The 17,315-nt window shown below is 30.4% G+C and overlaps 1 protein-coding gene across 1 annotated transcript in view; it reads right to left on the minus strand.

Annotated features, from left to right (window-relative positions):
• The window catches only part of LRP1B (LDL receptor related protein 1B), a 1,647,539-nt gene that overhangs the window by 127,297 nt on the left and 1,502,927 nt on the right, over positions 1-17,315 (minus strand). Inside the window, exons 67-68 of the mRNA XM_039855262.1 lie at positions 9,381-9,497; positions 4,512-4,618 (exon numbers count right to left, since the gene is read on the minus strand). Coding sequence (XP_039711196.1) covers positions 4,512-4,618; positions 9,381-9,497 — 224 coding nt within the window. The remainder of the gene's footprint in view (positions 1-4,511; positions 4,619-9,380; positions 9,498-17,315) is intronic.

The raw sequence follows: 17,315 nt of genomic DNA on the forward strand, positions 1-17,315 counted from the left end.
TTGGTTCATACAACAAAATGTGTGATATTTTCACAGCTTGTGAAATTCCCAGTGATGAAACATCTTGAACTCTTACTCCCTATTTCTTCATAGTTTCACTCTCATGTAAGGAAGGAAGGTTTGGTTTTAAATTCCATAATTTTCTCTTTGTTGATGGCAGTTTAATTAGACTGCCTGCTATATAATATATTTTCTTCTTTCCTTCCTTTCTGCTTTCTTTTTTTTCCTAAATATTGAGGGTTTATATTTGCCAGAGAGTTTCTTAAATGAGAATACAAAGAAAAATAAGATTTACTTCCCGTATTTGATAAACTCATAGACTAATAATAGGGAAGATCAGTACCTAAACCAACAATTGCAAAAAATTACATTATCTGTCAAAATAAATGGATATATTTTTAAACATATGGATTCTTATGGTTTTTAGAAAAGACTTCACAGAAGAAGTTTAAATATAAATGGAACTACCTAATAAAAGGCTTTTAATGCATAAGGATAATTAGAAATGTGCTGTATCTGAGGGGTAAACTATGTTCAGTGAATGACATTAAATACAATGGAGAAATAGACCATGTACTGAATCCCAAGAAAGGAATTTCATGTGTCTTGTTCACCACCATACTCTCCATGCTCAGTATTGTGCTTGAGACATGGTAAGCATTTGATAACTACTGATGAGTGAATAAGTGAAAAAAATGAATGAAGTAGCAAATGTAGAAAATATGAACTATAAATTAAAACTTTATGTAATTAAACTCCACTGGGACAGGACTCATATCCCATTGTGTAGATAAGAATAATGTCCGTCTGTGTACCAAGTATCTAATACCATTCATGATTATAATAACTGCTCAGTATATATTTGTAGAATTAATGATTATCTCAGTAATAAGGTTAATTTAAGTAAAATAGCTCAATACCAATGACTCTGATATACCTGCATTGACAGCAACACAGGAGGTGGTCCTTAAAGATAATTTCCCTATAAGCAAATGATTTTGATCTACAATAAATTGCAGTATAGTTGATGTGTGTGTGTTTGTGTTGCAGTATAGTTGATGTGTGTGTGTCTATACTTCTAGGGCAATTATTTTGGGCAGTTAAAAACATACAAAAAAATATAGAGAATCAAATAATGAATCCCATCATACACTTTTAACCATTATAAACGCTTCATGTTCATACCTCCTCCCCCTACTTATTTACATTCTGGATTATTTTAACATAACAACAATACTATCAGAAAATTAACAATATAATAAAATAAATAAAAATTCTTTAATATGAAATTATTTTTAATCTATACCCAAAATGTCCTCATTTTTTATAACTATTTAAAAATATTAAATATTTATAGCATTTAAAAATATAACTATTTAAAGAATTTAAAAGAGGTCTAAAGTCAATTTTTTTAATTGATCTATGAAAGAAGATTTGACTTTGGATGGTAAACACACAATGCAATATACACCTGAAACTTATATAATTTTATTAACTAATGTTACCTTAATAAATTTAATTTAGATAAATAAAAGAGGTCTATCCATTGAATCATGCTTGCATTTCTTTAAGTATGTCACTATTTCCCATTCTCCTATATATATATATTTTTTTAATATAATTTTCTACTTGAAAAAACCAGGCCATTTGTTCTATAGAATGTTCCACATTCTAAATTTGGCTGATTGAATACCAAGAAAGTAGGTATCTTAACAACCTCCAAAGTGACAAATCAGCTTTTTATTTTTTAAGTATTATTATGAACTCATATATTTTTATATACTTATTGTGTTTCAATCCACTGCGGTCATTTTTCATTCTGACACTCAAATTGTCCCTTTCATCAGGGGAAACCCTTTCAAGTTTGCTCCTATGTATTCTGGACACAGTCCTAATAGTCTTGTTTTCTGGCTTGACAAGATATTAATGGCTGATTCTGTCAATTTCCTTTCTCAGACACAGAATTAAATATTTCTTAAAGAATTTTTGTTTCCTTTAATTAGTAAATGGTATTTAGAAGCCACTATGTGACTGCTAGAAATAATCTTTGATGCTGAGATTTCATTAGTTTTAGGTGTTTTCAGTAGCAAAGCTAAGATTTACATATTTTTAGAAAGAGAAAAATAGATCTCATAATATAATACTTTTAAATTAAATTTGCTATTAAATAATTTTTATTTACAGTCTTTGTTTCTAAATTTGCATTTCCTTTCTTTTGCTAAAAAAAAAATTGAGCTAATAATATTAAAAGCATTTTAACTATCCTAGTCTCAATATATATGAGTTTCAAGTTAGCAAAACCATTATTATTATTAAGAACAAGTCTATGATTACAGTTTAAGATCCCTTTGTATTTCTTTTTATTCTTACAATTCATTATACTAGATAGAGTCAGCTATTATATTTTAAAGTCATTTAAAATAATTCTTCACTGCATATGACACTAACTTAATATACAGTTATATTGATCCAAGTTGTTAGTTTTTTTTATTGTTTTGGCTAGATATTAACAAACTAATTATACTGTCAGTTCACATTCATGCCACTTTGTTCTCACGATTTTCTCTTCTGTTCTTAATATAAAAGTATTCTGTATATAATTCTGCTTTCTAGACATTTGTTCTGTTTACCTTTTGTTTGTTTGTTTGTTTGTTTGCTTGCTTGCTTTTTGTCAATGCAATCTGTCATCCTAGACTTTAAAATAAAAATAGAAATCAATTTCCTATTGTTTTAGCCATCTTACTACATATAGACTGCACAAAATATCTATAAATGTGGAGAGAGTTAATTTGATTCCATAGAGTCGTTATAATGAAAATATTTAAATAGTAGAGATAAATTTAGCCATCAAAGAATTCTATGAATTTATGGTATGAGAGAAATGGTGTTAATAAAGATATCTATTTTCCCATGAATAAGATTTTTGAAAAATAAGCGTTTGATTCTGTATATGTTCCTTGGACATAGAGTGAATAACATGAATGATGAAATCATAAGCCTTTAGCAATATGTTTCCATCTCTTGATGTTCATGGATTAAACAAGGTTGGTGAAAAATATTTTTTAAAGAAAACAAAACATTTTTTTACGGTATGAATGAGTTTATGTGGACTGTGTTTTCCCGACTGAAGGATGTTTAATATACTTTTTGAATAAATGAATACTAAGTAAATATGTAGCTGGATAATGTAAGAATTTAACTCCCATGTAGATTTTTTAAAATTTTGTTTTGACTTCTTTTGTGAATGGCTGTGAATAGAAATGGTATATGCTAATTTCTTCTGAGAAACCTTTGCAATCTCAAGGTTTAGGCTTTCTGGCCTTCGGGTGAGAAGTTACATGCATTTGTTTCCCAAATCCAGGCACCAGAATGTGATCAAGATAGTGAGAGAATGGAAAATTGTCCGGTCCTGATACGAATGCCTGAAGACTAGAAAACAGCGAGTTTGTTTGAGTCCTATAAATAGTAAAGAACTGTAGTGTCTCTCAATGAGGCAAGAAATCAGTTGATACTTCAGGAAGTTAGACCTGAAATATAAAAATCTCTAGTACAGTAGGGAACACTGCTTCTAGAAAAGCCTACAGTCAGTGGGAGGTTCTTCTTGAGGGGTAAGTACTTATGCATGTTAACCAAAACAGCAGAGCTCCCAAGAGTCATTGTTCCCTGGAAGGAGTCATGCTGCCACTGAGCATGGGAGACTTCATTTTCGCTTCATCTTTGACTGGATTTCATTGCACAAGTGCTGTGTTCCTGATATTAACATGGAAAATCATTAATAGGAAAAATAATTAAAAGTGACTATTACTGAACTTCTCCCTGATATTGAAAAGTGAGAGCTTGGGTCATTTTAGATTTGATTGAGAAAAATATAACCATGTGTCATGTATTATTTTTAAGCATCATAGAGTAATTAATAGCTATAATTCAAATACATAGATTCATAAATAATGAATTGTGTGAAGTATTATGTTATCACAATCTAAGTTTATAGAATTGTCCAGAAAAATTCTAAACTTTTTCACTTAAGCTATGTGCACATAGGCCTTATTATAAATGGATTGTGATCCATGATCTAAGCAAAGCTGAACCTGTGGTTTAACAAAAAATGACATCTTCGAGACTATATTGAAAGAGACTGGGGAGAAAAAACTGTTTAAAATGCATAAAAATATTAGTCCTGACTATAAATACTGCAGCATATTTATGAACAAATTTGCAGATGGCAAGGGCATCAGCTACAGGGAATAAGGTTTCTAAACACTCTATTCCCAGTCCAACCATTCACCACTTGAGATAAAACTGACTATAAGATTAACTGTCAATAGTAGTACAATAGCTATTCCCTGTTCTGAGTGTGTGCAGCACAGAGCTTAGATATAATACTTAACTCAGTGCATCAGGAATAAAGTGCATTTCAGAGCTGTCCTTGTCACACTCATTGGATTGAATGATGATAATTATAAGTGTGATTCTAAAGAACTGCTTTATTTTGATTTTTCAAAGTTGCCTACCTCATCAGAGCCATCTGCGCAGTCGAAATCTCCATCACACCAAAACCTTGAAGAAACGCAGTCCCCATTTGCACAAAGAAAATCTTTCAATGTACAGGTCTGTGGCTCTGAAGACGGAAAAATAGAACAGAGTTATTCTATTATATGCAGTTGCATTTTAAAATTTATATAACTTACAACATGAGGTAGCATTAAGCAGAACCAATAAATTGTTTATGAAAAATGTTTCATGAAGCATCTATGGTACATGATACAATGATTTTTAAAATTTAAAGTCATGACTAGAAAGTGGCATTGTAGAAACAAATTGAAAAAATAAGATAAATAGCTCACTATTTAATTAAAAATACAGTAGCAAAGTAAAATAAGAGGCATAAAATCCTACCTATTATAGTATAAAAATAATCTTTTAAAGTTGTTGAAATTCTGTCATTTTATATATTTAAGTATGACATTTTGTGATTCTCTGTACTTATGGGGCTATTTAATAACTGAGGAGTGAGTCTAGCCTTTGGTTCTTGACATTTTATTATGCATTATAATGACTTATGAATTCTTCAATTTTGTCCCCAGAAACTTCAGAGTTCATAGAACAAGGATTCATGGGAGTATTATTGGACATGAGTGGGTGGATACGGGTTGAAGAGGCAGAAGGAAGTTTTTTTCTGAAAACTGCCTATTTGTTTATGCAATTGGTTGCTTATGTCCTATATAGTTTCCCTGTCATTTTAGACAATTTGATAGTTGTTGATTTAATTATGCTTTACCATATTCTACATAGGATGTAAGCCAAATATTATCACTCTATAAGTTAAGTGTTATTATTGGACCCTTTTTATTTTATTTTATTAATTTTTTAAATTATTTTTTTTATGGTGACATTGGTTAATGAAATCCTGTGAATTTCAGCTGTACATTTTAACAGTAAGGCAACTATATATATTTACATTGTGTGTTCACCTACCATAGTTAGGTTTCTTTCTGGCACCACGTATTTTTAGATGAGTAAATTAAGACACAGAGAAGATAAATAAAGAACTTATTCCAAATTACCCAGGAGGCAGAAGAGCTAATATTAAATTTAAACCTAGATGATCTGATACCAGGGCCTATACTTCTTACTTCTAGGCAATATTATTGCCTCTCATATTGCTCAGGAAGCAATAAGGGCTCACTTATTGCAGATATTAACATTAAATCTCTGAGAAGTCAAGTTACCTGTTCAAAGCACATGACTACCAATGTCTATTTATTTCACTTACTACTAGTAAAAGAGAATCCTTTTTCTCTTATTATTCCTTCATATGAAAGCTATTTTACCTCCTTCATATGGACTGGTCACTTCCTTTGATACTAAAGAAGATGAAAACATACAGTCTCATAATTAAAAAGCTTTGGAAGCCATCTTGCACAAAATCGAAGAAACTAAGTTCAGAATATAAAAGTGATTTTCAAAGCTGTATTGTTAGTGGTGGAGCAGAAAGGTTTACAGACTCTAATTTCTCCACTGAGAATACTATCATAAACTCTTGGTGATAAGTTCAAAAGTTATATGAATGTGGGTATACACATCTGAGGAGAATTTTTAGAATACAATTAATATAACTGACAGGCTATACAAATAATTCTCTAATATAAATCGGTGTGAAAGTACTAGAAATTCAAATAAGTTCAGACACAGCTTTTCTCTCTACTCACATCTTAATCTAGTTGATCAAATTATTTGGCACTTTTAAATCAAGTAGATTGTTAGTTCTTAATCTGAAGATATAAAGAAATTTTTTGTACATCAATTACTCAAGAGTATATGCCATACATATTATATTTATTGATTATTAAGATAGTAAGGATGTTGAGATTTTTCAAATATTTCCAAACATTTGATTTGTATTACAAAGTAACTCTAATAACAATGACATTTTCTTGTTTTTAAGAGTAGAAATTATTACAAAGGCACAGTGTCCCTGCTGAACATTTAACAAGGGAAATAATCAGCAGATGATGGTGAAATAACGGACTAATTATCCTATGTAATTATAAAAAAGTACAAATCATTTTAAATTTAAAACATCACTCGCTATTAGTTGCTCCGCTCCTATTTAGATTATTCCTATATCTGTACTGAAATGTTTCCAACACAATTTAAAAAAATAAATTTATTAAATCGGATTCATAAACAAATAAGTCCAAAAACTATTTAAAAATATATATTGCTGATATATATATGTGTCATTCACTGTGGTAGGCTCTGGAACATAGTTCTACACACTACACTATCTCCAGATACTTAAGAACTCAAGATAAATGTGATAAAGAAATAAATGAGGCAATGGAATGCAAGAAAGTATTGGGTGATGAAATGTGCTGATGTAAAAAAAATGTTGCTGTTGCTTTTTAACTATAAGGTTGATTCACTATCTCTGTTAAGTATGTTTTACTACTTAATATTAACAAGAATTAAAATGTGAACCCAAATGCATACCATTGACTAATGATATTTATGAAATAAGATAATAACATACCACTGCCCTTTTGGTATACTGCTGTTATCTATCTATATCTCTCTATATATTATAATTATACACATGATTGTGTCATATAATATATAGTTACAATTACAATATATACATTATAATTATGTATATAAAATTACAATTGCTTTAGTATAGTTATATACATATAATTCTAATAGTTTCAGTAGATAACAAGAAATTGAAAATATCTTGAGAGCATTTTAATAAAGCAACAGTATTTTTTCTAAAGCTGACTTCCATTTGACTAATCTCTTGTTACTCCCTATAGATATATTATAGTCTTTTCTCATTCTTCATAGACTCAGCTCCTGTCAATGTAGAACTGTTGGTGTTTTCAATGTTTAAAACTTCTTATTTCTTCTGGCCTATTCAAGATGGTATCTTCAAACACCACTTTTTATCTAGATCCTTTAATCCTCCTCTTACATAGTCTTACATGTTTAACATCTTCCCAACTCTGATACTTGTCCAGTGTATGTTTTCTTTTCTTCCATGTCACTACTCTAATGTACTGCATTCTTGTTCACCGTCATCCCTACTCTGAAAATTCATCAATATTACTCATCTTAGGCCATAAGATCAAAGTAAATAAGATCTAAAAAGAGCCACACATATTTAGGCATTTTATATTGCCATGTTTGATATTACAGTCGCTTTCCTTGTTTTCTCTTACGGGCTCTGTGGCTATAGTGATTTATCATGAAGTTTCCATGGTGACAAGTGAGAGGCAGTGTTCCTTCTTTTTGCTTTCTTGAATCAAAGGCTGACTTTTAGAAGATGTCAGCAAAACGATACTCGGCCATTTAGGAAGCCCCAGCAGACTCAGAAGCAGGCTAGCTTGACCTTTCATTCTTCTCCTTTTCTTATTACAGCAGTGACCTAACTTCTCACACAATTTCAGTTACCACTTAAAGTTTTCTAAGATATAAGTCTCAAATGTTATCTTCTCATCTAGCCTCTCTTACTCTCAATATCCTTCAGTCACAGGGTATTTCCTCTCAGATACTTTATTGATAATTAACACTAAATGTATCTAAAACTAAGTAGTTATTTGTATACAAATACATTAAATAGAAAGTATATATATAAGTCTCTTTTTTGTGTTTACTTTTCCTACCACTCTCATCCCATTAGATTTTTATTTCACTGGACAAAATATGAGAACTTGCTATTTAAAGTTTTTAAAAATTACTGATTAAAGGAATCTAGAACACTCTAATGACTCTCTGCAATGTTCTTTACCTTTCAAAAGAGTGTGATCAGTTAGGAGCTATCTATGTGAAGAAGGAATATTAATAGTTCTATCTTCAGAGTATTCCATAATCATAATGACCCAGAGATTTCATACTTCATGTACCTGACCCTCGAACATTAGCCAGATTGTTTTGAGAGTATCCAAAACATTAGTTGATATTTTGCAAACTGAATATCCTATTGGTTTATTATAGCTGTAACATTATTATTTGCTTTTACATACTATATCATTGTGCTTTAATATAAGAATTCCTATTTTGTCTCCTGTGCCTTGGGGAATGGATGTTCTTAGCCTAGCTTATAAAAGTAGACATTATTGTTTTCATCAAATCCTTTTTGAAATGTAAATATTTAATAAATGGAATTTAATTGTCTTGTTTTAAACATGCTTATATTGTTTTCTTTGTTTAAACAACAGAGTATGAAAGTGCCAGTAAGAAATATACTCAAAAATTAATGCTAGAATATATAGTGTCATCTTTTTGCCTATTCTCAAACTTTTTAGAAAATAAATTTGTTAAATAATCATTATTTTTAAATTTCTTACATAAAAATGCAGGAGGCAGATAATGATAATAGTGTAATTCTATTTTTCAGAGAAAAGCATCCTAAATAAATATGGTGTTCACTAGTCCAGAGAGAATAAATGATATTTCACTGAAAGAAGCACATAGGTGAATTTGTAGTGTAAAAGAATTTGAGACTGAAATAAAATGAATACCATCCATTTAAAAATGATATGTTTTGTACTGTCCCCACATCATTCAGCTCTTTATGTGAACTTGTATCAAGGGCTTTCTCCATTGCATACTAATAGGTTGTATTAAAACTCGTGATACTTTCATACCAATTCTGATAACTATAAGAAAATAACTCCCAGGATGAGCATTTTAATAATTCCACCATTTAAGATTCAGGTCAATTTAGTCTGAATATTCTTGTTCAAATGAGAATGTGTATATAAAAATGTGAGCTGCAGGACAGATAGGTTTATATTCATACTTTAACTGAACTAAAAATTGCTATCTTGCTTATTGAAAAGACTGCCAGCTCTCAACATTCTTAAGAAAGAATTACTTACTACAGTTTTCTTCATCTGAATTATCACTGCAGTCATTTTGGCTATCACACCTCCAGTGATCGGGAATACAGTTGTTGTTTTTACACTGGAATTCATGAGGTCCGCAAGTTTTTTTATCTGTAATAACAAGAAACAGAGTTTGCAACATTGATTTCCACAAAAACATTATTTTCAATATCCTCACTGCCATGCCAAATCTGGGGCGTATGACATTTCCTCAGACCTTAATTAAATTACTAACTGACAAGCATCCTTAGGAAAATTGAAGGCAAATACTGAATAAAGTTCACCTGTCTTTTGGTCATGATTTTAAAGCAAGCTAATTACAAAGTAATTGATTGGACCACCCATACAAAGTCAGCACAAATCAATCAATTAAAAAAAAAAATCAAAATTATCCCAAACTACTCTTTTCTGTAGGACACTTCCTCCCTAAGCCACATTCTATTTATGCTATAAAGCAGCAAACAGAAATGGTTATTAATCAAACTCTGAACTTGTCATCTTGTTTCCCTCCCTAAGAAGCTCTTACTCATAATCTACCTATACTCAGCTGCTCTAAATTTATAAAGTATAATAATGCATAACATGTATGGACCTTGACAATTAACAAAGGACCATCTCACTTGAACTTCTAAACAATCTCACTGAGTACCAGAAGAGGTATTGACTAGCTCTTCACTTTATAAATGACAAAACAGAAACTCTTAGAAGTTTAGAAACTTGATAAATTTGCTACCATTAAATGGCTCAGCCAATAAAACAAACAAACAAACAAACAAACAAACAAACAAAAATAACTGTGCTTTTACTCCTGATTTAGTGCTCTTTACAACAAATCTAACTGTGTCCATATGAGCCAGAATTAGAATTCATGCAATAAAAATTTATTTTAAGTTTAGGTCATATATTTTAAAATTTATTTGAGTAATATATAACTGTATATAGTCTAAAGTAGTGCTTCTTAAACTTCAATGTGCATACTTATAAATCACTTGGGAGTTTTGCTAAAATGGAGATTGTGATTGAGTAGATCTGAATTTCTAACAAGCTCTCTAGTGATAACTTTGTCCTTGGTCTATGAAACACACCGAGTAGCAAGAGTTTAAAGCATCAAAATGGTATAAAGTCAATAACATAAAAATAATAAAATTACACATGTCAATATACAATTTAAGACACATTTATTTTCCTTTCTTATACTTAGATTGACAACTTATTCTCAGCCATATTAGAGATGAACAGTGAAGTGTTTAACAATTCAAACTGGCAAAATAAAGGAGAACGTAAACTGTTTGGTGGTGGTTGCTATACTTTACCTCAAAATGCATCTTAAAAAAATTCAGATTCGAATAGATTATAAAAGCAAAAGTGATTTAGGTATAATTATGAAAATTAAATGAACATCTATTAATAACCCAGCCTACCTATTAGCTAAGTGTTTCCATAAACATGATCACACTTAATGTTCATAATATCCCTAAGAAGTATTATTTCATTCATTTAAATAAATAAGAAACATGTCTCAAAGACTCTAAGTTATTTTTCCCATTGTACGAAGGTATTAAATGGCAAAGGAGAAATTGATATCCATATCTTACTCCAGAAACATTTTACATTTCTGTAGAAATTCTCATGACAGACTTAAAATATATTTTTCTACTAAATAAATAAATAGATGATAGTTGATAGGTAGTTAGATAGATAGATGATATAGATGATAAATAGATAGATAGATGATAGATAGATAGATAGATAGATAGATAGATAGATAGATAGATAGATAGATGTCTCATATTTCTTTCCACTTTCCTTTCTTCCATCCTTCCTGCCTACCGGCCTGACTGCTAATGATTACTCAGAGTCTAACGTATGTCAGTGTGTGAAGTGTTGTTTTGTAATACATTCTTTTTGCTTGTGTTATATCTAACTTTAAATTTTTAAAACTGGGTTAAAATCTGCAGAAGTTCAAATACAGCATTCTGCATACCTCAGACAGTCAAGGAATGTGTTAAGATGGTTGGAATTTAAATAATGACCATTAAAATTATGGGGTATTAAACTATTTAGACAGTTATTTCATTTCAGCAATTAAAACAAACTCTTCTGATACTATTTCTCTATGTATAACATTAGTTTCATGGATTCCTTGCCAAGCATAGCCTGAATTATTTTTAAATATGGTTTTAAAATGTTAGAATGTGAAAATGTAAGAAAAAACAAAGTGGATCAGACAAATACATCATGTGACCTAGTATTATAACATTGGCCCCAGGCAATTTCCTGTGACTACAAAAAGTTAACAATTGGTAGTGAACATCAATACAATCCATGTTTTTAAAAATTTTCTCCATTCATCCTATTTGTATTTTTTCTATATTTAAACATTTATATCATATTTTGTGTTTGAAAGAGATCTGCATTTATTTCTTAACAAGAACAAGTAACCATTCATTTCTAAGATGTTCATTTGGGGCATTCATAAACAGTAATGCATGAAGGTTAATTGCCTTATGTAAGGTTTTATGTTTCGATGTTATTAACTTTTGGATCCATAACATTACTTGTTAAAATTACAAATATAAACTATACAAACTATACGCACTTGTTCTGTATTTAAAATTTCCCCTGAAGAAATATAATTAAATATATATAAATATATACATATATAATTTTTAATAGGAAAGATGTATAAGTGTGGTCTAAAAAAGTAGTTCTCAAACTGGCTACCCACGAAAATTACCTGGGACACTTAAAAAGTTCCTTGCCCAGTCCATATGCAGCATTACTAAAATTAGACTCTCTTGGCTAGAGCCCAGACATCAGTATTTTTATTAAAGCTAGTCTGGCAATTCCAATGAATAGCCAATATTGAAAACTGTTGGCCCAAAAAACTAATTGCAGAAGAGAATATATGTAATTTCACATATATTTCAGAATAATTAATATAAAATGCTCATAATATGTAGCATTTTCAAATAATTCATATTGTTAAATAGCATTGGAAATGCATTATTTCTTTTTAGTTTTTTTTTTGTATTATAAATATGGCAAAAACAAATATAGTGCAATCACGTACCATCTAATGGTAGGTTATGTTCTGAGAATTGTTATTAGGCAATTTTGTTGCGCAAACATCATAGAGTAAGCTTACACAAGTCTAGATGGTATAGCTTACTACACACCTAGACTATATGGTACAGCACATAATTTCTATGTTACAGTTGTATAGCATATTACTGTACAAAACTACACAACATAAAAAATTAGGCACAAGAAAGTGATACAATTAACTGATGTAAACAAGAGATATGAGGCTGCTATCTGACATAACATGGCATACTGTTTTACAGCAAACTTTTATTTTTTCATAAGTAGAGTGTACACTCTAAAATAATGATAAAAAGTATAATATAATAAATGCATAAACCAATAATGTAGTTTTTTATTATCATTATCAAGTATTATATACTATACATAATTATATGTGCTATACTTTTACATGACTGGCAGCAGAGTACATTTGTTTACACCAGCATCATCAAAACCAGATGAATAATGTGTTGCACTGTGACATTACTACAGCTATGATGTTACTAGGTGATAGGAATTTTCAGCTCCATTATAATCTACAGAACTACCATCGCATATGCAGGCCGTTGTTGACCAAAATGTTATGTGGAGCATGACTGCATTTAAAAGCTAGTTTTCTTTGTTTATTGTTTTGATATAAATTTTATACTAGTATAAAATCGACACTCTCAGAAAGTTGGAGTAAGAGACCATAAAAGTATAAAACTATATGTACTATTTAGTGCCTTGGTGCTTATATGTATATAAATATTTCTGAAAAGAGATCAAAGAATCTGATGACAGTGATGCGTTTGGTAGCAAGAACTGGGAAAATGGACTGGAAGACAGAGGTAGAAGAGAGATTTAAGCTTTTCTTTATCCTAAAGGGAATTCAAAGGAACCTACAAAGTCATGGATTTATAAGTAAATTTGGGAAGGCCATAGGATTCATAGTCAGCTTATATTTCTATATATTAACAATAATGAAACTAAAAAAAAAAAAAACTTTTAAAGTAATATCAATAAAATGACAAATACCTAGAAATTAAACCAATAAAACATTGAAAACCATAAAACATTGCTGAGAAATTATGCCTAAGAAAATGACTAATAATAATACTTAAGAAATAATTTTTAAGAAAATGTAGTCATTTTTCATGTTCATAGATTAGAAAACTCAGAATTATTAAATTTTTCTCTAAATTAAACTATAGAATTAATGCAAATCCTATCAAAATTACAGCAAGTTATTTTTGAAGAAATATATTATTCTAAAATTATATTGAAATGTAAAGGATCTAGAATAATCAACCAATACTGAAAAAAAAAAGTTGGAGAATTTACAGTAGCTGATTTCAAGAGTTACTATAATATTACAGTAACCACAAAAGTGCTTACTTTTAAGCGTTAAAAAAAATAAAACCACAAATTTACATATGATCAAAAGATTTCCAAAGGCCTCAAGTCAATTCAATTGGGAAAGGAAAAGTCCTTTTTAGCAAATATTCCTGAAACAAGTGGTTATCCATATAAAAAACTTAACACAACCCATCAGACTCTATACCCAAAAATTAATGTAAAATGGTCATAAATGTAACATAAAGCTTCTAAATTATAAAAAAATCATAATTTTGAAGTAGGCAAACACACAAAAAATTAACCATAAAAGAAAAATTGGTAAATTGGATTTCAACAAAATTAAAATATTTTATTATTTTAAAAATATTATTAAGAAAATGAATAGGCAAAAAACATATTTTTAAAAAATATTTATAACATACATATCTGGGAAAGTACTTAGATCAGCATATATAAAATTTCCTACATATTTTACACATGATCAAGTATCACAAAGAAGATACTTGAATGGCAAGCAAAGGTTCTCAAAATCATTAATCCTCAAGGTAATGCATTTCAAATCACCCCTATATACCTACTAGAATTGTTCAAATCAAACAGGCCACACTAAATTTTGATGAGAATATAGAGAACCTGGAATTCATTATTCCATATCTTATAAAGGTAAATATATATGTACCCTATGACTCAACAGTTTTACACCCAAGTTTTCATCAAACAAAAATGAAAACAAATGTTCACAAAATAAATCTGTACAAGAATGGCTATAAAAGTTTTATTCATAATAACCAATCTAAAATAATCCAAATTGGAATATATTGAAAACTATTCAGGCATTAAGAAAATTGAAAACTACTCATGTTTTAAAAAAATAATGAATTCTTAACAAATAAGTGAAAAAGTACATGCTTTATGAATCTGTGTATATGACATCCAATGTAAGCAGAGTAATCTATGGTGATAGAAAAGAGTTAGTGTTTGTGAAAGGGAGTATTAGGGGCATTGACCAATAGATGGATGAGGAAATTTTCTGGGGGTTGGAAATGTTCTGGATCTGGTGTCATATATTGTATAAATTGTCAAAACTCATTGAACAGAACATTTAAGATCTAAACATTTTATTTTAATTCACTTAAACTTTAATTAAAAATGACTTTACAATTAGAATTGCAAGAGATTTGAAAAACCCAAACAACTATACCAATGTAAAGTATCACTTATTTAGTCCCTGAATGCAATGCACAGGTATTTTCAGAACAGGATAGTCCAAAAGAAAATTCCCAGTTTAAAAATAACTTTAGTTGGTCTTCAAAATTTAAGTGCTTCAAATTAACTATAAGCAATAACTTGATAGATAGATAGATAGATAGATAGATAGATAGATAGATAGATAGATAGATAATGATAGATGATAGATAGACAGATATATAGATAGGTAGATCTACCCGTCTATCTATCATCTATCTATCTATCTATCTATCTATCTATCTATCTATCTATCATCATCATCATCTATCTATCTGTGAATTCTTTATTTGGCATTTGAAGCTACCATGTATTCATTCTGTCCTAGACATTTGTTTCAGTTTGCTCATTGGCAATTATCTGTCTTCTCTTTCAGGAGTAATAATTTTAATAATGAGAGTATTGGATTTCTCAAGACAGAAAATACATTTATCTCATTCCCCATTGTCTAATGTTTCTCTGACACAAAGGCACAGTTGTCCTTGCTTCCTTTAAAAGGTATACCTTTGAAAGTTGAAGGTGGCACAATGTATATAATTCAAAATATAGAATATAAAAGATAGCGTTATCTAAAATTGCTTTTTGGAAGTGCCAAAGGTTTTAAACTTTGAATTAAATAATAATTTTAGACTTTCTATATCACTTTTTTTTCCTCCTGAGAACATCTTAAATTAACATATACCACTAATATGTGTCACGTAATGTTTAATAGTTAAACTATGTTATACGTAGTTCTTTCATATATAATACATTAACTTTTTTCTGATTAGCTCTGTGGCATAGGTCAAAATAAACATTATGTTATTGGGAAAAATGCTCAATTCTTCAATGAATATATAATATGATGCCCATTGTATGTGTACATATGTAGAAGTTTTGTACATTAAATATTATTAAATATTATTAAAATAATATTTTAATGAATCAGTAGCCATTTCATCTATTGAAATTATGTACTGTTTCACTATTAAATAATGTTTTGGTCAATGTTTAGAAAATGAAATACTTGTAAATTTGCCATATATTTTATTCTACTTCTGATCAGGAGAAAAATGGCTTGGAAAATTTACATCTTGAGGTCACAGAACTCATCTGGCTATCAATTTGAAAACAATGTGTAAAATTATTTTGGAGCCAAGTTACGAAGAAGACATTAGCTTGAGGTTTAAGAAAGTTTTGGCTTTCTGTCGGTGGATACTACGGAGCAAACATCGCTGAAGTCCTCCCTCCCACAGTCATCAACTCTAAGTCACTCTCCCAAAGAGTCTCGACAGCTGTGGAAACTCTTCATAGGAGGTTTGAGCTTTGAAACAACCGAATCTGAGAAGCCCTTTTGAGCAATGGGGAGTGCTCAAAGACTGTGATAATGAGACCCAAACAACAAGTGCTCCAGAGGCTTTGGGTTTGTCACATATGCCACTGTGAAGCAGGTGTATGTGGCCATGAATATAAGGTAGATGGAAGAGGTATGGAAACCAAGAGGGCCTACTCAAGAGAAGATGCCCACTTAACTGCAAAAATATTTTGTTGATGATGTTAAAGAAGACACTGAGAAACATCACCTACAAGATTATTTTGAACAGTATGGGGAAAATGAAGTGATTGAAATCAGGATGACTGAGGCAGTGGCAAGAAAAGAGGCTTTCCTTTTGTAACCTTTGATAACTGTGACTCTGTGGACAAAATTGTCATTCAGAAATATCATACTGTGAATGGCCACAAATCAGAAGTAAGGGAAGCTCTAAGCACTAGATGGCTAGTGCTTCATCCAGCTAAAGAGATTGAAGTGGTTCTGAAAACTTTAGTTGTGGTCACAGAGGTGTCTTTGGTGGAAAGGACAAATTTGATCATGGAAGAAACTCATTGTCTAGGTGGCTTTGGTAGCAACTGTGATGGTACAGGATATGGTGGCAGTGGGGATGGCTATAATGGAATAATAATGGAAGCAATTTTGGAGGTGGTGGAATCTATAACGATTTTGGCAATTACAACACTCAATATTCAAATTTTGGACCTTTGAAAAGAGGAAACTTTGGAGGTAGAAGCTCTGGGCCCTATGATGGTGGAGGCTAATATTTTGCCAAACCATGAAACCAAAGTGGCTGTGGCGGTTCCAGCAGCAGCAGCAGTTGTGGCAGTGGCAGAAGGTTTTAATTACTGCCAGGAAAACAAAACAAAACAGAAGTTAGCAGGACAGGAGAGCCAGAGAAATGACACAGAAGCCACAGGTTACAACAGATTTGCAAATTCAGCCAAGCA

The sequence above is a fragment of the Pteropus medius genome, unplaced genomic scaffold, assembly GCF_902729225.1.
Source record: "Pteropus medius unplaced genomic scaffold, Ma_sr-lr_union100, whole genome shotgun sequence".
Lineage (NCBI taxonomy): Eukaryota > Metazoa > Chordata > Mammalia > Chiroptera > Pteropodidae > Pteropus > Pteropus medius.